At 38.2% G+C, this 21,854-nt stretch overlaps 1 protein-coding gene across 3 annotated transcripts in view; it reads right to left on the bottom strand.

Annotated features, from left to right (window-relative positions):
* The window catches only part of GRM5 (glutamate metabotropic receptor 5), a 507,510-nt gene extending 501,677 nt beyond the window's left edge, over positions 1-5,833 (bottom strand). For all 3 annotated transcript variants that reach the window (XM_047072296.1, XM_047072297.1, XM_047072298.1), the window contains exon 1: positions 5,173-5,833. In XM_047072296.1, the coding sequence (XP_046928252.1) occupies positions 5,173-5,833 (661 nt within the window). The remainder of the gene's footprint in view (positions 1-5,172) is intronic.
* Between the last annotated feature and the right edge of the window lie 16,021 nt (positions 5,834-21,854).

The raw sequence follows: 21,854 nt of genomic DNA, 5'->3' as shown, positions 1-21,854 counted from the left end.
AACTGTGAAAAATTATAAGTGCCTGCTATTTTTCTACATGCTATCTATTCATAAATAGTGAGGTACTATTCTAACACAAATTCATCCATTCAGCAAATAGTCTGTGAATACCTATTATATGCTAGGAACTCTGATAGGCCCGTTGGATGTATAGTGGAATTTAAAGTCGGCAAAAATTGTGAAGTATAAAAATCCTATAAGGCATCCATAAAGTACAATATACATGACTTTGTACATAAAATTCAATCTGTAATTGCTTTTCTCAATGAAATTGGGCTAGATTCAGGGAAAGCATGTAATAATGGAATGTATATAAGTGTCTGATTATTTAAAGCATCAAGGCTTTAAGGGAATTATCAAGTCTTTAGCTACAGGAATATGAATGAAAGACCAAATTTTCCTTCTGGCCCACAGCATTTATTTCACATTTGTAGAACAATACATTGTTTTCACATTTAAATATAAAGAATACTAATTCATGTTAATGCATTTATTTTGTTTTGATTTTGAAGTGTAAACATTGTAGTAGTATCCAATTGGGAAGTGGGGCAGTTAAAGTCATGGTGATGAGTTTGCTTATAGTCTTGAAGGTATTCATTATTGCTCATAAATTTACGGTTAGCTGAGTAATGTTTATGGCTTCATCTGGGCTGTATGTGTGACTGCAGTTAACTGTGAGAGGCAGAAAGGCAACGGTGTTGATCTTCATTGACTGCTCTCACATAGTTGAGGTTAAGTGGTCTAAGATGGCCTTATCTGGAAAACCTAGGTGCTCTCATTCTTCACATGGTGATGATAGTGTTCTAAGACAGAGTAGAAAGGAAGTCCTCACTTCCACCACATCCTATTAAGCAAAGGAATCACATGGCGGGTGCCACACAGGAGTAGAAGGGAACTATCAAATTACAAAGCAAAGGAAGTCATCAAAGCAGCCAGTCTGTCACTCCTCCAAACAGGCAAGCACCATTGATCCTGTGCCATAATGGGCACATATACCAAGGTTTGTAAGAGTGCTGAGGCAAAGGACCCCTTAAATTTTCTTAGAGCAGAGAGTGTGCTGACTGGATCGACACCTTTGAAAGAAGGTAACATTTTTCCTTCAGAGTCATTGCATGTTCCTTTCCTACACACAGTTGAAGAGCTAGTGTGGTCTGCCTTAATTATTTTTTCTTGTTTTACTTTCATACTATTGACCTGTTGGTCTAGAAGGCCTAGGCACAATGCCTGCATGGTACAACAAGCCACAGTAAATACTCAGTTCTGTTGCCAGAGAAAAACCATAAATCAAGAAAATGGCAAGTGTAAGTGATTAACACTGAAGCTAAAACCCAAATCTCCTTGTGCTCTCTTCTGGAATTCTGTGACAGCAACACTTTCTTGAAGGAACAGCTTGTGATCACTGCCAAGAGGACTGAGTGACACAGTACTACCATGCTTAAGTATAAAGTAAATGAGCAATTTGGGGATGGGGGATAGGGGATTTAAATGGGACAGCATCCTTTCATAGACTTCAATGCCTCATGTGAAAGCATTTGGAAAATTCAACAGTCTGGGATGCCTGGGTGGTTTAGTTGGTTAAGTGGCCAACTTCGGCTTAGGTCATGTTCTCACCGTTCACAAGTTTGAGCCCCATGTCAGGCTCTGTGCTGACAGTTCAGAGCCTGGAACCTGCTTTGGATTCTGTGTTTCCCTCTCTCTCCGCCCCTACCCTGCTTGCACTCTGTCTCTCTCTCTCAAAAATAAATAAATACTTTTAAAAAAGAAAGAAAGTTCGGGGCGCCTGGGTGGCGCAGTCGGTTAAGCGTCCGACTTCAGCCAGGTCACGATCTCGCGGTCCGTGGGTTCGAGCCCCGCGTCGGGCTCTGGGCTGATGGCTCAGAGCCTGGAGCCTGTTTCCGATTCTGTGTCTCCCTCTCTCTCTGCCCCTCCCCCGTTCATGCTCTGTCTCTCTCTGTCCCAAAAATAAATAAACAAAAAAAAAAAAAAAAAAAAAAAAAAAAAAAAAAAAGAAAGAAAGTTCAATACTCTTCAAGAAAGAGTAATATCAGTTGGTCAAAGGAAGATAGGAATAGTTTTGAGATACTGGGGCTGAGCAATTTGGGTCTAGAGAGAGTTATCCCAATCCAGCAACAAAAAGAGGCTAAAGGAAGAACTAGTATTACCGTTTCATGGTAAATCCCACATTTTCTGAAAGGCTTTCTGAAAGGCCAGGCCCCAGAAAACCAGGAATCATCTTGGGGAGTTTCCACAGTACCCAACAGAGGTGTATCTCACTACACAAGCACTTTTCTGATCCTGGATATGATTTTTTGCCTCATGAAACTTCCTACCACACCACTCTTATACTCCCAAATTTTAAGAGATAATCCTACATAACCTCATTATACACAAAGTTGCTTGGGATCAAAACAATATAAATACTTTCTGACTAAACCACATAAATAAATAAGCCAAAATATTTCTTCCAGTCTTTGTTCAGTCTCAAAGTTTGTTCTCTCCTGAATTCTTGTGGTATCCAAATACTTTGCCAGTGTTTTGCAATAACATTTCTACTGACCTATTTTTGGCAAAAATAATTAAATTTGCCTGAATTTGGCAATGGAATGTTTAATGGCTTATTTTTTGTCCACAAATAGAATGTTTTAATTTTTATGTCACAATAGGTAGTTTATGCTTATAGTACACAGCTTCAAAGGTTTGCACGCACAAGTTATACATTCTACCTGATCCCCTAACTCTTCAATTTCCTCCTCAAAAGGAGCAACTGTTACCAGTTTTGTTCTTCTCTGAGAGCAGTTCTTTGAAAATCAATCAAATGGTTTATACAAACTCCATTTTACACAAATAACATGCCACTACACAAAACTGCACCTTGCCTTTTTCACCTAAAATGATTTTGGAGTTCATTATTATTATTTCATTACCTACAGACTCCCTCATTCAATTTAATAGCTAAGTAATAATACTTAGACGGATGAATCATAATTTATTTTATTAGCTCACTATCAGTGTACATTTGGGTTAAAAAAAATTGAAAGCTTAAATTAGTAACAGCCAATGGTTATGATCATTAATTTCTCTTAGAACACAATCTTGAATTGTCATGTCCTACATAGAGACCAAGGTTTATTCTTCTGAAGCTGGAAGGAAGCCCCTAATGAAATTTATGACTTCAGGCAAACCAAAACGTAACTTTATCCTTGGCGTTTTGTAAATATTTTTTTACTTTCTCACCTTCTCATATTTCCTCATGCCCTTTTCCGGAAATCCAACCCTTCTTAATTTTCACCAATTATCAGTACTCTTCCTGTTAAAACCCAACTGTCAAATTCCTTTTTGAAGATTTCCACCATGGCCCTTATCACCACAGAGAGGAACTTGATTTTTTTTCTGTTTATTTTAGAGACATATTTGTAACTTCTTCTTATCTGAATTATGGTTCTATAAGTATTAATGCATGCCTCATGTCCTTTGCCAGATTGCATACCCATTGAGGGTAGTGATATATAAAATATAGGGCTGTCCTTTACAGGACTATCAGAAGTCCTTACATGTATTTGTGCTTAATGAATACGTGTTGTATAAATATATCCTCAGGTGTTATTCCATTGGAATAACAATTATAGGACCATAAACTACAAGTAACTATGAGTCCTACTCTTAAAATTACTATTAGATATATGTTGGATGGATCATTTAAACTCTTAAAGCATTTGTATTTTAAAATGGGAATAAAATATTGAGATCATCTGTATCACTGGCTTGTTGTGAGAATAAAATGAAATAGTTTTATGTTGAAAAATCTCAGCATTAGGAGAAACTCCAAGGTGTCCTCGTCCAATCACCTATCCATTGCTCAAAATCTCCATATATCAATATCTCGATAAATAAACAATAAATTTACACGTAAAAATTTCCAGAGGCATAAAAATATCTCAGTCCAGTATAAAAGCCCATTTTACGTTTGTGTAGCTCCGACTACTGCTACTGAGTGGGCACACAGTGAAATCTGTATTATGCTACTTCATAATGAATAGTTTGCTACATCTGATTGGTGATTGGTTGCCAACCTCTGAAGCAGGCTCACTCTGGTCATTTAATAAACTGTTCAGTAACTCAATCCACATTTTACAGGATTGGATTCTCTGGACCACATTGATAATGTTGTTGCAAGATTCTTCAATCTTAACTAATCCTCATGATGATTCAATGAATTATAAAAAGTATTCTGTACCTTCTTGTTTTAGTATATGCAATAAGTTGTGCTAGAGTGTTGTGTAACTAGTGAATTTCACATTGGGTCACTTAACTTCTGTAGTCAAACCAAACCTATCCCAAACAGCCTTGGTCATTAACAAGTAATGTATATGAAAACATTTTCAAAGTACCATAACCAATAAAAAGGGCTAATGTTATTATTAATTATTACAGAACCTCAGTCATATTTTGCTTTCTCATTTTGCTTTGAGCATAAGAAGCACAAATTTCAAAGGAAATGTGATTTTGAATTGTTAAAACTTATACTTTAAGAGTATATTCTACACAAGGATAAAATTAATTCATACATATCATCATTCCAGAGTTAACTATACTCTCTATTGAAAAAATAGTGGTAAGACTAAATTGTTTGGTAATTTTCTGTCACAGTATACCAGAATATGAAATACTATATTTCAAAGCAGACTGTACCTGGCTGCATTGAGCTCCTACCTGAATTTATGTGTACCTCTCCTTATCAAACATAATAAGCAGTTGGAACAACTTTAAATGTGACAATTATGAGGTGTTCAATGAAGATCTAGAAAACTCAAAAATCTCTAGCATCATTATAGCAGAAGTATAGATAACGCAATACATAATCCAAAACAGTTTTCCATTTCACCAAATCATGCCACATAAACACTCATATTTGCTTAAATCTATGCTCCTGTAGGCATCTGTCACTCATCCCCTTCTTATATTACTATATTATTAATTAATTAATATTATTTATATATAATTAATTAATAATATATTACTATATTATTAATTAATTAATATATTACTTATATTACTATAACTGGGCAACTAAAAAGATCCCAAATAATCAGGAATATTTTAGTCTTCCAAAACCTGAATTTTTAACTGAGATCTGTAATAAAACATACATCAATGAATGTAAAGGATGCTTACCTTCTGTGTGCACAGCTGACACATAGGTCCAATTGTACCTCTTCACTATGTCCACCATGGCCCGTGCCTGCTGGGCATCTGAAGGAACAACCCTCATGAAGTACTTGAACAGAGTCTTGTCGCTCAGATCCATGCTTGTTGCCGAGTAAGCAATCTGAGGTATGTTGAAAAGCTGGAGCAAGTTCTGGACCTGAATGGCCACAGAACTGGAGCCAGGCCCAATGACCCCTACAATGGGCTTCTTGGAACGGAAGGAAGAGGAAGACCCATCCACACAGCGCACCAAACCTTCTTCTTCTTCTGAAGAAATGAGGGAGTCCCTGATGAACTCAATGCTCTGCTCTAGGGCCACAGCCGAATGCCAGCAGGAATCCCTTATCTCACAGCCCAGTGTGATGTTGGGCAAGAGTGTGGGGTCTGAGTTGATCCTTTCCAGAGTGTGCAGCATGGCCTCCACTCTCTGAATGCCATACTGTTCACGAACTGCCCCACACTTCCTCTCATGAACTTTGTCCACCGTGGGCTGATGGTGAACAGAAAAGAGAGCTCCAATAATGATGTCACCTGGCATGTGAGCCACCACCCTCCTCTCACTGGACTGTGCACTCCCACGGACATCTTCTTTCAAAAGCAGAACTGACAGGATCAACAGAAGGACCATTTTAGGAAAAGAGTTCAAGCTAATAAAGACAGCATGGTGGGGAAAATTTAGGAGACTTCTGATAGATAGAATCAAACAATGTCCTATGTTGGGTGGCAAACCAAGGAATTAGCCAGTAATTTAGATGTGCTCTCTAAAGGACCACCATGTCCCCACGTACCATTTAGTTAGATGCATCCATGAGATCATGATCTTCAAAACCTGGAAAAAAAATAGCATGTGCATTTAACAATGTAAGTGCAGCTACTTTGAGAAGCTCTAATGGTCTATACTAGTAGACTTTGACGATATAGATTAAGATTATAATCTTTTTGAAAAAAGAATCTAAAAATATTTCAGAATCTCCTTTGTCTGTATCTGTTGTAATTTTGTGGTTGGATGAAGCAATCTGATAGAGATTTCACTTCACTTATATTATTTCACTTCACTTATATTAATACTACTTCACTTATATTAATGTTTGTTTCATTTGTTCTTCTGGAGTACATGAAAAAAAATCTTATGCACGGCAGGCCAAACTATATTCTTATGTGAAGATGAGAGAAAGCATCCTAAAAGCAAAACTATGCCATGAGCAGAAAACTTCAGGGAGTATGCACTCCGAAATTATAAACATTAGTTATCTCTGGGTGATTGTATTTTTTGTTTTTAAAAAACTAATTTTGGGCAGTAAGCATGTATTAACTATGAAATTGCAAAAATAAAGTTACTTTAAAGAAAAGCTACATAGTCCCTCTTCAAATGCAGTGTAAGGCAAGTTGAACAATCTCCCCAATAAATAAGTATTGTGTCTCGTTTCCATATAATATAGTACAAAGACATTATGAGGTCAGGTAGGTATTTCCACGCTAAATGAACTACAGGAAAGGAGGGAGAGACTTGGGGTATTACAGAGTAAAATGTTCCCTAAGTAGGTAGAAAGACATAGGGAAATGGGTACCAGTTTGTGGAAAAAATAATATTCAGTTCAATTCTAGTTCTGCTATTAAGAATTATTAATAAACTGTTTAACCTCTCAGTACCAGAGTTTCCTCATCTGAAAAGTCCCATCATATGTACCAGGATACCTTATGGGAATCAACATAAGATATCAACTATGCAAATGTCTTGTATATTGAATAAGACTATATATATATTCAGGACATGACCTTTTCTGTTATTAAATTTCCAAGGGCATTCTGTAGCTAGGTGGTGAGGACAGAAAATTCTCTGGCAACCTACTCAGTCCTCCAGAGTCTTCAAAGTAATTACAGAGTCCTGTAATAAAATTCACAGTAATCAGTCCTCTATCTCTGATCCAGGAAAAAAAAATTACATATCATGAAGACCCAAAGGGCTGCAGGGATGCATGTTTGGAATTATCCTTCCAAGTAGAAACTTAGTACAGCTTTGAAAGTAGTCATCTATTTCAGTTTAAACTCCTGGGAAAAAGGGAATTTGTCCCAAGTTGCCTACAGCAAATTCTAGCATAGTTTGTAAAAGGGAACTGACAAATTAGTGATCTGGATTATTGAAAGAATAAGAGACTTATTTTGTATGTTGTCCTCTCTGCCAGCCAAGGATCTCAACTTGCTTTGAACTAATTCCCTAGGGCACCTGGGTGGCTCAGTGGGTTGAGTCTCTAACTCTCAGTTTTGGCTCAGGTTGTGATTTTGTGGTTTGTGTGTTTCAGCCTTGCATCGGGCTCTGCACTGACAGTGTGGAGCCTGCTTAGGATTTCTCTCTCCCCCTCTCTCTCGTTTTTTATGGCAAAACAGAAAGGTTCCCTTGCATAATGCTAAATATTAAAAATTTTAAAAAATCAAATAACTAGATGTTCCAGAATAACTAGGTGCTTAGCAATACTTAGGGCAAAAAATAAGTTTTGGTATAGAAGTTGGCACTGTAGACAAGGAGCACAGAATAAAGACTGATATCATTTTCTCTTTTGGGAAATTATCCGAATATTCTCAAGCATTCCCTTCACTTGCTTAAACCAAAGACCTAGAGATCGATGCTTATTCTCATAAACATGTGAATTCTACTGCAGACAAAAAAAAATCTTAGGTAAAAGGAATTACAGTGTTTTACTAAATCTACAATGTTAAGGAACAAACCCAATAACAAAATGAGACTCATTTTTATTACATAAGAGCATCAAAATGATATGCAAGTCTAGAGGTGGGCTATCAAAATGATGAAACTAAAGTAGTCCCATGAATTTTATTTGTTAAAATTATTTTAGATAAGACCTATATATTGAGACATAACATATATACATATATACATATATATGTAAATATATAACACTGAAATAGTCCTTCCTATTATTTAGCTCCCTATAAGTTAAATTAATGATTTAACTCATTCAAGATATATCTACTATTGAGTGGGAAAAACTAATGTAACAAAGAAGCACAATGATGTACATTGATAATTGCCATCATTATCTTTCATTGAACACCCATCATACACCAGACACTTGTTCATTAACTCATTTAACAAATATTTATGGCTCATGCCTATGCTATGATTCTGTCCTGGAAAATTAAATACGCAAGAGAGAACAGGTTGTACATGATTCCTATACTCATGGGGCTTGCAGATCAGTACTCTAAAAGGTGACTTTAGCTGGAGCCGGGTAAATGCAAAGAACAACAAAATAAAGAATGAAAAGAAGTCATTCATGTGAAAAGTGTGGCTAGAGCATAAAGGATGGGAGCAATAGTGGTATAAGATGAGGCTGCAAACATAAGAAAGGGCCAGACCATGTAGGATCCTGTAGGCTCTTACAAGGAATTTGGACGTTAAGTGCAACAGAATGCCATTGAGGAGACGTAAACAAATGAATGGCACAATTCAATCTTAGAAAAGGTTGTTCTAGCTACTCGCTGTTCTGGATAATGTACAGAAGAAATCTGATTAGAAGACATAAATAATCTAAGTAAGGAATTATAGTGCCTTGGCTATTACTGGGGACAGTAGATATGAAAAGAAGTGGACACAATCAGATATATTTTGGAAGCAGAAACAGCTGGACTTACTGATAGACTGGATGTGCATAACAAGGTAGAGAGAAGTTGGGTTTTGAGTCTAAAAATTAGTGTACTTTGGTACCATTAAAAGATATGGGATCTACTGGTACAGAAATGGATGGTGGCAGAGAAAAACATAGTAATTTTCTTTTGAACATGCTAAATTTAAGATACTTTTAAAGCACCTACGTACAGGTGACAAACAGGAAGGTGGGTATGTAAGACTGGACCAAAAGGAGTGTTTGGGGTTAGACATATAAACTGAGGGTCACCAATACATAAAATCTTTGCAATGAATATAGTCACCTGGAGAGCAAGTATAAGTAAAGAAAAGTGCAGCTGAGAAGTAAGCCCCACAGAGACGTCAGATTGTGGAAAAGCCAGCTAAGGAAACAAAGGCAAATCAGAAAGTAAGGAGAGAAAGTAAGAACATGTGATGTAAGAAAAGCCAGAAGAGGATGTCCTGGGCACTTTATATTTACAGACATTACACAAGGCTTGCAGGTTGCAAACAATAAAATACATTCTGTCCTCCCCAAGATATTATTTTCAAAATGCATTGAGTATCTGCATGTGGCATGTGTGTGGCAAGAATCCTTGTGACAACCCTGAGACATAAGTATTATTTTATTATCTCTATTTTACAAATGATGTGGAGGGTTTGATAACTTGAAAATTATCTGGTCACTCATAGCATAACATATAAAGTTACTGAATCATTGTATTGTATACTTTAAACTAATGTAACATTGTGTGTCAACTATACTCACATACATACATACATACATACATACATACACTAGCTAATCACTTAGAAAGTGATGGAGCTAGAATTTATGTCTATGCCTAGTGACTCCATCACACACTCTTTTCATTATTCCTTGCTGCCTTACTGTCCCTTCCTTCTACTTCAAAAGTCCATGAAAAACAAGGGCTAGCCAAACACAGTTTCAACATCCCAGGGATATAGAATTTTATAGGAGTTTCCTTGAAAACTAGAGAGTGAAGAAAATTTCAGGAAAAGAGATAATCCAGCACTTAGAATGTCGAAATGTGTATAACTGTCTAGTACAAATGTATTTATATTGCCCTAGTATCCCCCACTAGATTATGGCCTGCTAGATTATAAAGCAATGACTGCTTTGTAATCCTCCCCAGATGTACACAATGGCTATATTTCATCAATATTAGCTATGAAGCTCAGATACCTGAAAAGTACATTTTAAAATAAAGTATGACTTGGAAATTTGACAGAATTGTGCTACAACTTAGCTTATTATAAGGTTAAACAAGCAAGCCCATGTGTTCCCAAAATATAAGAAGTTAATAGAACATAAATTCCAAATAGACTAGTAGGGTATACACTAGCTCTAGCACCATCACTCATCTGTCCAGCACGTGTTTATCAGTACCTGTTCTGTACCAACCACTCTTCCAGGCCCTGTGGTTTCAGTTATCGACAAAGTAGACATAAATCCATGTCCTCCTAAAGCCTATACTCTAAGGCGGGGTGGGGGGGGGGAGAGGGATTGTCAGGCAATAACCAAGATAAGGAGGTAAAATATTGTATGTACACAGTAATAAGGGTTAAAAAGAAACAATACATCAGGGAAGGAAGATAGAAAGTGTTAGAGACATGGGGGAATTTTAATAATGTAGCCAAAGAAGGAGAAACTTTAAAAGTAAAATCTGGGTAAAAACCTAAAAGAAGTAAGGGAATGAGTCATGCAAATATCTAGGGAAAGAACATTCTAGATAAAGTCACAATCAAACGCAAGGCCCCTGAGGCCAACTTCTGCTTAGTACATTGAGGAACGGCAAGAAGGTGAGTATGACTGCAGCGAAGCAAAAATGGGGACAGAGGAAGCAAAGTGGGGAGATAGTACGATCATGTGGATTCTTTTTGGACTTTAGAAGTCTGGGCTTTAACATCATGCGACAATGATTTTCTGGAAGAGTTTTCAATAGAAGACAGATACACAATGACCAACAGTTCAACAAGAAGTAGGGCACAAAGGCAGAACTGAGATGAAAATTAGGAAATTACTGTAAAAATCCAGGTGGGACAGATGGCAGTGGCTTGTATCAAGGGGACACGGTGGTATTGGTGAAGAGAACTGGTGGGATTCTGAACATATCTTAAAGACAGAGTGGAAGGTTTGCTGTCAGATCTGACTTGGGATGTGAATGAAAGATCCGAATCAATGAAGACATGCTTTCAGCCTGAGCAAATAAAAGATGGTGATACATTGATTGAGATAGAAAAACTGGAGGAGCAGATTTGGGTGGGCTTAACAGAAGATACTTTTGATAGATCAATTTTTAGATACCTTTTAGAAATCCAAGAAGAGACATTTAGTAAGCAGCTGGATATAAGAGGCTAAATTTCTGAGAGAGGTCTGCATAGAAGACATAAATAGGGGAGGCGACACTATACAGATATTATTTTTGGTAAATCGTGAAACTAAGTGAAATCACCTAGGAAGTGGAAATAGAAAAGAAACTAGTTCTGAGACTGAGCCCCAAGGAATTCCAGGGCTTAAATTCCGAGATAAGGAGAAACCAGCAAAGGAGACTAAAAAAAATGTTGATATAATTTAAAATATTAACATACAAATATAAAATATTGAGTGTGTATGCATGCACAAAGTCTGGAAACATACACACCGACATTAATAGGATGTTTTCTGGGTGGTGGTAATATGTGTACCTTTTAATTTCTTCTTTGCCTTTATCTGTGTTTTCTAAATTTCTGCATTTACTATGAAAATATATTATTTGTGATATTAGTTTAATGTGGGACTGAGGGATCTACCTTCTAAATTTCTGCCCCAGTGTCCCTTGTGGCTTTATCTCCCTTGAATCTGCCCTTCCTCAGGGGTCTACTAGTCAAGCAAATTTGTGTCTCCTTTACACTGCTTTACCCAATGGTTTTGTTCATGCTGTTTCTGATCCCTGATGTGGTTTTGCTTTGATAGCCTTTATGGCAGAGTTTTTAAGAGCATGGGCTTAGAGTCAAGTAGACTTGGGTTTGAATCCTAATATTGCCATTTATTGGATATGTGCCCTTGGTCACTTAGCCTCTCTGAGCCTAATTGGAATGATAATGGTATCACCTCAAAGAGTTTTAATGAGGATTGAATGACATAATATTTTAAAATAGTCACTTTATAACATCTTCCCAGATCCTTCACCTTGTAGTGTTTGCTCTATTTTCTGAACTCACATGACATTTTTATCAATACTTTCTTGTGTTTATTACTAAGCTAATATTGTAGCTATTTATACATGTTTTATCTTCTAACAAACTTCAGATCCCTTAAAGGTTAAATTTGTTCCATATATAGCACCTGGTATAATCCTTGCACAAAACAGATGTTCAATAAATCTTGCCCAATGAAGAAATAATGTAAAGTGAATTGCCTCCACTTGCCTTTCTGGTCAACTACCTGACTGAGTTCCAAGATATTATCCCTTGATCCATCTTGGAAAATTGAAAAATAGATAATAAAACTCCCTCCATCCAATGGGTCCAGGCAACAGAGGTCCTCAAAAAGAAAAGCAAGGACTGACAAAGTAACAGGTAGAAACCTTTAATGTTTCCCATGGCTTTTCAACATACTAAGGAAAATAACATCAAAGTAACAGAGAGGGCCCTGTAGGTAATTCAATTTAACTGAAACCCATGAAGATTACATGATTTTTGGCAGTCCTGAGACCATACCCCAGCAAAATTCCATCTCAAAACCCAGGTTTAACCACTTTCTACAACTTGGTATCTGCTCTTCCATAATTTTGTAAGCATATACTTTTTTATCATATTTTTTAATTCAAATGGAGTGTTAGTATGAAATCTACACATTTTGCTCTCCTCTGTATAACACATTGCTAATATATTTCCATATTGGTTAATTTTGTTGATGGGAACAATAACTAAAATATGGAGACAGCTTACCACGTGGTAGGCACTACCATGCTTAGCGTTTCACATAAAATATCATTTAATCATCATAAAAAATTATCAGATAAACAATTTTGTGCCTTTACAAATGAGGGATCTGGGGCTTGGGTAGAATGGTTTGGTTAATATTCTAAAGCAAGCAACTATCAGAAGCAAGATTCATATTCAGAACATTGATTTCTTTTTAACGGTCACATAGTATTCAATTATATGTTTATACCAAGTTTTAATTATCCTCTATTATTAGATATTTAGGTTATTTATAGATTTTCCTACTGTTATAAACAGTAATGCATTCTACTTACTTTTGAAAGTATTTGCATAGGACAAATGCATGATGGCGTAAGTATTTTCACATATTATATTCTATCAATTTAGATTTTAAAAGGTAATAACAACTTCACTCTTAGTCCCTTATCCTTAACCTCATCAATTCTGGGTACCACACAATGAGGATCTGCTCCCTCTTGCTTGTATTCATGTTCACACATGAGGCAATTTCTCCTTGGTTATCTCACCACAAGGAACATTCATTTACTTAACAAGGGTCTGGTAGAAAAAAAAAAAAAAAGGACGGAAAATAATACCATATTACTTTTGCAGTTTATAGAGGCTTTCCCCATTATTAATCCCACTTCAACCTACAACAAAATTACTGCCAAGAGAATCTGAGTATCTCATTTCATATAATCAAGAAATAGAGTCTCCAAGAGAATGAATTATTTGCTTTAAATTGTAACCCTGAGGTGGTAGAGGTTACAAGCTGGTAGCAAAAATAGAAAAAATCAGGTTCTTGTTATGGATAATGGGGAGGAATTAACTAATACAATGATTTAAAAGCTTCCATAATGTTATAGATCTACAATCTAATAATATGGAGATTTTTAATTTAATCAAAAACAGTAAATGATAGGAGTTTACATAAATAGTGTAACTGGTATAATAGATTGCTTTAGGGTCTTATTTTCAGAAGCACTAGTCTGCTTTACTCAATAACATATTTCTTGGCTCACAGCATAATAAAACTAAGCACCATCCCATTATAGAAAACAGTAGACATCTATTTAATATGCGTAAGTATTTTGCCTCAGGCAATCATACAGTCTCATATTGTATCCTAAATGAACATGAAGAAAAAATATTGGTTGGTAGAATTTGCATAAATGGCAACTTACACTGTAACCAGATTCACAGCTCGCATTGTCTTTTATTTTCAACAATCTTCTCAAACACTGACCATCTTTCTGGCACAGATGTCTCTTATATAACTTAATCCCCACACAAGCAAATCACACAGTTCAGGATATCAACACTAAAATGATTCCTTCTGCCTGAGCAATAGCCTCATCGCAAATAGACAGGGGTGTCAATATTGCATATGCCATGAATGCCTTTGATGTATTTTCCTGAAAACAAGTGCATCCCATAGATAAGAGATACTCTGAGGTATGATACCGAGAGCTTTATAGTCTAGGAAAGCTTCGTTGTTGGAGCTATCTCAAGCACACATCTGTGACCTTGTAAACAAGAAAGTCCAGCACCCTCTCTGTTTAGCCCAGATCTAAAAATATGACATATTTTAAACAAAAGTCCCTTAAACCAAAAGTGGGCTATAAAATAACACTGTACAAAAATGAAATCTGTAATTTTACGCATTAATTAAAAGGTGCTGGTAGCAGAATAAAGCTCACTAAATCACCGTAAATCATGAAACAACTGGTTTAGTAGTCCATGAAGACCCAAAACAGCCTTCTACAGCAAAGCAATAAAAATGATGTAATCTACTGTTAACTAGTCTCAATTTAATTATCAAGCAGGGATTCCAAGCATCTTCCCATTCTGCAGCCTTCAGCTGCTTTCTTGTTATTTATGGTACACCTCTAAAGACTATAAAGCATTATTGTGCATATTATATTACTTATCATCAGGTGCTTGAAAATGTGCTTTTGCATTTCTAGCTCAATCTCTAGTTACTTATTAATGGCTAATATTTATTGAGTGCCTACTTTGTGCTAAATAATGTGTAAGCATTATTTAAGTCTCAAATTGATTCTGTGAGGTGGGTATGATTACTACCTATATTAAATATCTCTAGAAACTGAGGTTTAGAGGTGAAGAATCTTGCCAGATTCCATATTATACCTATAATTAATGGCAGAGTCAGGATATGAACCCAATTCTTTCTGGCTCCAAAGCCCACACTCAACATAATCAGATGATAATGTCTCCCAAAAGACCAAACGGGTTGGCTGGTTAAACCTTATGCATTGATTGCAAAACATTCTGGAGACTCCGCTTTCCATTAAAAGTTTGTGTAATGTCAACCATCTACATTTGTAAACCATACAAACCAACTAAATAAATATAGGTAACTCTATTTTCTGGAATCATTTAGATCACAGTTTCCCAACATTTTGGACTAGACAATTTATTGTGGAGGTTTACTGTCCTGTGCATTGTAGGATGTTTAGCAGCATCTCTGGTCCCCAGATGTCAATAGCCAACACACCTCCTCTAGTTGTGACAAATAAAAATGCCCCCAGACACTGTCAAATGTCCCCTGCATGTCACAGTCATCCCCAGTTGAAAGCTGCTGATTTATATCTGGAAGGTCTACAAAAACATCAAAAGGAATACAACTATGAGCTAATCTCTGGATTTGTCAGCCCCACAAAACTTTTTCCTGAAACATCCTAATAATTTAAGAAGAGTAGTTTGGAATAGGCTTGTTTTAGCCCTTCTTTACTTTGTAACTTGTTTCTGGATGTATTATATTGTTTTGATGCTTGCAATTTCAACTTTGAGAAATACAGATTAAACCATGAGAGTGAAGGATGATATTGTCTTAGATTAAATAAGCATGGTTCTGAGTATCCATAAGTTGTAATAAATGAATGTGAGAAGAGTATCCTGCAATATATTTTACCATTTCAAAGTCTACTTTTAATACAAAACACAAAATTCATTTTAATTTTAACAAGACAGAGAATATTTTATATAGTAATTATATGTTGGTTTTTCAAAATCTCATTTTATTTTTAAAAAAGCAATATATAATTATATTATTTACTTTTCTTCCTGGTATTTAAAGAGTTCTACTACATGATTGTGCATTAAGGAAAACTGACTTTGAAAAAATATTTTTCAATTACTCCTCTGCAAAATATTATGAATGTTAACAGACTACATTATTATTATTATTATTATTATTATTATTATTATTATTACAGTGCCCACTAGCACCATCATGATTATTATCTTTTAATTTTCTTCAGAACATTTATGCTCAAAATTTAAGACCAATGGCCTACAGCCAGAAAACTGATCATTAGGGAATTAATCATAGACCAACAGAATCATATCTACATAAGATACATTTTTTTCACATCTAACATATTTCCTTTAAATTTGCTAACTAGTTTAACTAAAATAAGAGAAGATATTTGAAACAGCAAACTATGTACCAACCACAGGGGTGCTGGGAAGATTAAATTCAATAACACAGGAAAGCTATAAAACATTTGATATTCAAAGGCCTACATCGGTTTTATAGTCATAACTACCATTTCTACATTGTTCATTGTGGGTCTGGAACTTTACTTATATTTGTACAATTAATTCATCATAATCACTCAGTGAGACTTAGTGTTACAACATTTTTAAAAGGACGAAAACAGAGGCAGAGCAATGTTAACTTACTCATCCTAGGTTATGTAGCTATTAAGCCACAAAGCTGGGATTCAAACTCAGGCAATTTTTTTGCAAGGGTCTGCCCTCCCAAGCATACACAACTCACTGGAAACCACACTGAAACAATTCCATGATGTTTAGCCACACCATAGATTAAAGTTACCTACGTAATGGAAAGAAGGTAATTTTGATTTCCAAATAAATCAGATGTGTGTATTTATTTATTTATTTATTTATTTATTTATTTATTTATTTTTCCCATCCCCTTGTTATATGATAGTAGAAGAAACAACAACAAGAACTCAGTTTTAACAACAGAAAAATAAGAACAAATATTGCCTTGCATAATTATTACAAGGATTAAATAACACACCAATGCTTGGCATGGTGCCTGATGTGCTCAATAAAGGGTAATTATTGGAGCAGGGATGAGCCTGCACCAAGAATCCTGCTTGGTTCTCCTTCTGAATAAAGGTACATATAATTCAAAAAAGATTATGACTGGTAAAATCTAGACTTTTTTTTCTTCCTCTGTGAATTTAAAGGAAATGAGAGCAAGCCTATGGCATAATGTTTTTTAGAACTAAATTTTAACTGACTGAAATCAAGAAACACCAAGAAGATACTGCGTTTTACAAAGAGTTGAAAATTCAAAATCAAAATTCAAATTTTATTTTCTTGGTTTATATAAGCATATCATGAACTAAAAATATATTTATTTTGATGCTTCAGGACTAGCATTAACATTCCTCTGAATATTAAAAAGAACACATATTTCTAAATTGTAGAATGTTCCTGCTTTGTAGCCATACATCTCTAGTATATCCAAACTCCAAACCAATGGATAGCTTCAGCATATCTCAATGGATGTCAAAAGATAGTCTTCACTGTTTTATAAAGTCAATTTATACTCTATCTATTAAAATAACATGGCGAACAGTATAAGAATAGTTGGATTCATCTTTGTCTTCATCCCATGAGGATAGAAAGCCTGGGGGAGAATGGGGTACAAATAAGTACTATATGTTCCATGATTAGTGTCAGTTCATATTTTCTACATGTAATTTTACCTATGGTTTGTTGGCATTTAAGTTAGATGTTTATCTAAACTGCTCTGACAATTCCATAAAAGGAAATATAATAAGACTCCTATAAAATCTTCAATGTGTTTCGAATAAAAATGAGAACATTAGAGTTACTAAAATCCTTTAGTCATAAAAGTAATAGATATTTTGTGGTGGTTGGACAGTTTTCACTTTGGCATGTCCATCACTTGCACTATGAAGTGATGACAGAGGCCTGTGTCTCCCCGTGGATGCAAAGTGAATAACTGGACAACTACTGAATTGGATTATTCAAATGCCACCCCCTCTCCCCGAATAATCTCAGTATGTCCTTTAACAAATGAACATTACACAGTTTGGTTTCTCTTAGAGGATAGCTCACAGCCAAAATATTTTCATGTAATAGCAGATATCTAGGGGATGCAACGAAAATACCTGGATTATGCATTTTGTCAAGCAGGGTGTAAAGAACTAGGGACAGCTTTTCTCTTAAAAGAAGCAGTTATGTGGAAAGTGTTCTATCCACATTCTTCTCCTAAGAAACATTAAGGGATCTGTCCGTAGTGCTGAAAAGGTCCCCAATGGAGAAGGCTGGAGATTTCATGGGATGTGCATTAACCTGATGAGTTCAAGCAGTATTTCCAAGTCTCAAACTAAACATCCTTTCAAACTAAAATTGAAATCTATAAAGTACAGAAATAGTCACAACTGGCTCTACAATGTGTAATTCACAGATAGAAGAGATAAATTAAAGGAGAAAATTCCCTGTGCTCTAGAATGGTAATGAGGGGCACAAACCACAACTAACAAGAGGTGGCATACCTGAACATGGCAAAACTCCAAATAATGCCTAGAATTCTGTATAACTAGGAGTATTCTACAGAAAACCTTCGTTTAGCCCCACTGGGGGGAAGAGGCTGCACAGAGTACAAGGCAATGTTAACTTGGCTGTCTCAAATGGCCAGAGGCCAGCATTAAGAATACAGATTAGCTCTGACCCAGTCTCAAGGGACTCAAAACAATAAAACAATAGGTAGGGAATGAAAAAAGAGGTGGAAGGGAGATGCTGCCTTCCCACTGGTCTGTGTCAATTTCTTAGCAGGAAGTAAAGTGTTGGAGCATCTATCTGCCTGGTTACTCAAGCTTACAGTTCAGCTGAGGCAGCACCAAGATTGTGCCTAAATAAGCACAAGTGCTTGTTAACCTCTCCTCAATTTCCCTTCCCCACAGCACCTGCTCCGGAGGGAAATGAGGGCAGTTGGAAATTCCAACACCAGTACCACAAGCCTTCCAGGCAGACTCTTCACCTCTCTTTGTGAGGTGGAAGTCCAGGTTAGGCTCTGATCATCAGCTAGCTCTCGGGCCTTACTGGGGTTCTTTACCCAAGTCACTGTAGCCTGGGTTCCCTCCTCGGCATGCCGCTCGTGCTGCCACTCCCCGGTAACTAGCAGGCTTTGTGTCCGAAGGGAAAGATGCATCCACAGGAAAGGAAAGAGCGGGAGGGTGCAGACTGGGGTTCAGAAAGCAGCACGCTAGCCTGAGTTGAAAAAGCTGTGCTTTCAGCACCACCCGCTGTCCCCCCTCCTCCTGCAGCAGGCGCCAGGATCGCGGCAGCTTACCGATCTACTGGGAAGCGATTCTCCTTCCTTTCCCTCTCCACCTTTGCTTTTCTCAATCCCGAGCCCTCGGGTGGTTTGGGGCAGCACAGTCTACATACTAAACACGCGCACCTGGCCTTAGGGAGCGGAAACTCGGATCCGAAGGCATGCAGAATCCCTTTCTCAGTCCTTGCAGCCATTCCCTCTTTTACCCCATTGCTCTCGCCCTTTCTCCCAACAGGTTTAACTAAGGCCATCAGCAAATGGAGCGGACTTCAACCTGGAGGTCTGGCCTCCCTGCTCCACACTCATCCCACTCCCAAACCAAACTGTGAGCTACCCAGCAAGCTGATAGCTCCTACATCCTTCCTGGGCACAGGGACACTTGGGCACACAGACCCTTAGCGAGCTTACCCCCCTGTTGGCCGCACAGCGGGCAGTGAGACGCGGTCTAGCTAGCCCCCCATAAAGTTGGGCTGTGCTGATCAGCGGGGCAGAGCCGGCCTCTCCATTCCCGGGCTCCCCACCAAGATGATCTTAAGCTCATCTCCTGTGCTCAGTGCGCACAGAACAGCAGAGCTGAGGGCGGTGTGTGCAGCAATCTCCCTGCTACTGAGAAAGGGGGAAGGGGAGAAGGGGAGCTCGCGGAGGAGGGAGGGGTGGTAGTTTGTATTTATAGAGAACAGAGTTCTCAGCGCAACTTTTTGGTGCCACCAAGTGGCACAGTGAGTTCCTTTAGGAACACAGACTTCGGGTCAAATTTGGATGGGTAAACCAGCCCCACAGCCAGATGATCACATGATAAGAGGATCAGGGGTTCAGGGGCACGCCTAGGACTTGTGTTTTCCCATGTGCACCCTCATATACGAGCACGTGTGATGCAGATCCCAGAGATCTAAGAATGAGCTTACACTGAGGGGGAAGAAATACCTGTGCCCTCTTCAGACAAGTGGCAGAGGTATCAAGGACAATGGGCAGACGCCAGTTGCCTCCTGGGAACCTAAGATCCCTTGTCTCAGGAAGAATATCCATTCCCCTCTCCCTCCTAACCATTCTGCCTGGATTACAGTATTCTCAGATCTGACTTTAAAATCTTCCTGCCATCTGGAGTGCCCAACCTTTAAAATGAGATGCCATTCATTTTCCTTGTGTTAGAATCAATTCCAGATTATTTCCCAAACGCTCAGATTCAAAGAACTTCACAGCTTTGCACCAAACCTCCTTCTTTAATTGCTACCTTAAAAAAGCAAGCGACTTTAGGCTCTATGGATCTGAGTCTCTTCAAACACCACTCAGAACTCTAGGTTCCCTTGGTTATAGGCTAGGTGTCCGATTGTCCTTCTCACCCATCTCGACAGACCTCTCAGCATGCATTACACCAACCGCACAGCCAGAACCCTGCAAATGTCTTCGATACTTTGAGAGAGAATGTCCTGAAGCTTCCTTTATTGGATTTTCTGGGTTCTCTTCCTTGCTTGTATGCAGCCCCGAAAACCCATACAATCACAGACAGACACTACTGCATGGAACTCTAGTGCCCTCAAACACAGAAGAATCTCTCTACATTTTGCAGAAATGACACAAATGGAGAAACTGAGCACACAAAGGTTAAGGGACTTTTTCAAGGTCACACATTTTCCTAGAGACCAGCCCAGAGACTACCCAGTTTGGAACTAAATGAATACAGTGATGCCAAACCTGACTCCGAGGCTCCCGCTCCTTCCACCGCCCCATTCACTCATTACTCAACTCCATTTTCTCCCCCCAACAGTCCCCCCACCGCCCCATCCCTCTCTCTGACCCCATCCTTTGCCAAAGTTCCCAAAAGAAACCTAGTGTAAGGATGTTTCCTTATCCCCAGTGGGAGTACAGGAACTTGAGCATATAGGTCCAGAGTTACAGGTGCACCCCCTTAAAATGGCCCCCTGTTCTAGAAAACCTCTCCCTCCTGTAGTGTATTCATGGAAGTGTCATTTTAGAAATGAACACTGGCATTCACACCCCACCAGGTCCGTCTTGTGCTGCCTCTTTTCAAGGTAAAGCACGAGCAAATGCTCTTGTTAGCCCCCAAATACTTAATGGTCTCAAAGATAGATAAGCTCCCCCCTCCCGTGTTATGCACCCTTTTGTGCACATGTATCGGTATGCGAGAGAGAAAGAGAGAGAGAGAGAGATCCAAACGCCTCCTTTGGCTCAGATCTCTATTTTCTCCTCTGATTTTTTTTAGTTCGTTTTCTATGGAAACGAGCCCACTTAAGTCCCTCACTTATGCAAATAAAAGCAAAATGATCTTCATAAACCTCTCATTGGAGCGAAGCCGCGGTAGCCTGGGCTCCTGACTAGAAATTCGTGTCTGATTCACACAGAACACGTCCTTGCAGGGTGACTTTTCTAAACTTGCAGGACCTCGTAGTGTCCCTGGCGCCACCAATTCTCCACCTGCCCACCACCTGCCCTCCCGGGTGTCTTTCGCCCAAGCTCCCGCCCCTCGCCTGAATGCTCTCCATCCCCGTGCTGGGGGAGGGGCTCCGGCGCTATCCTCCCTCAGTGGTGACTCGCGGCTGAAAGAAAGAAAACGGCGCTCTGCTTACCAGGTGCGCGCCCTGAGCCCGGCGCCCCCAGCCAGCCGCTCCTCGCGGGCTTCCTGCGCTCGCGTGCCGGCCTCGGCCGCAGCTGGAGCGCCAGTGGCGGCGG

Source organism: Lynx rufus, unplaced genomic scaffold, assembly GCF_022079265.1.
Source record: "Lynx rufus isolate CCGP_SWC_20201006 ecotype Redwood Valley unplaced genomic scaffold, mLynRuf1.p SCAF_9, whole genome shotgun sequence".
Lineage (NCBI taxonomy): Eukaryota > Metazoa > Chordata > Mammalia > Carnivora > Felidae > Lynx > Lynx rufus.
The sequence above is the reverse complement of the archived record's forward strand: the minus strand, read 5'-3'. Positions and strand labels throughout refer to the sequence as shown.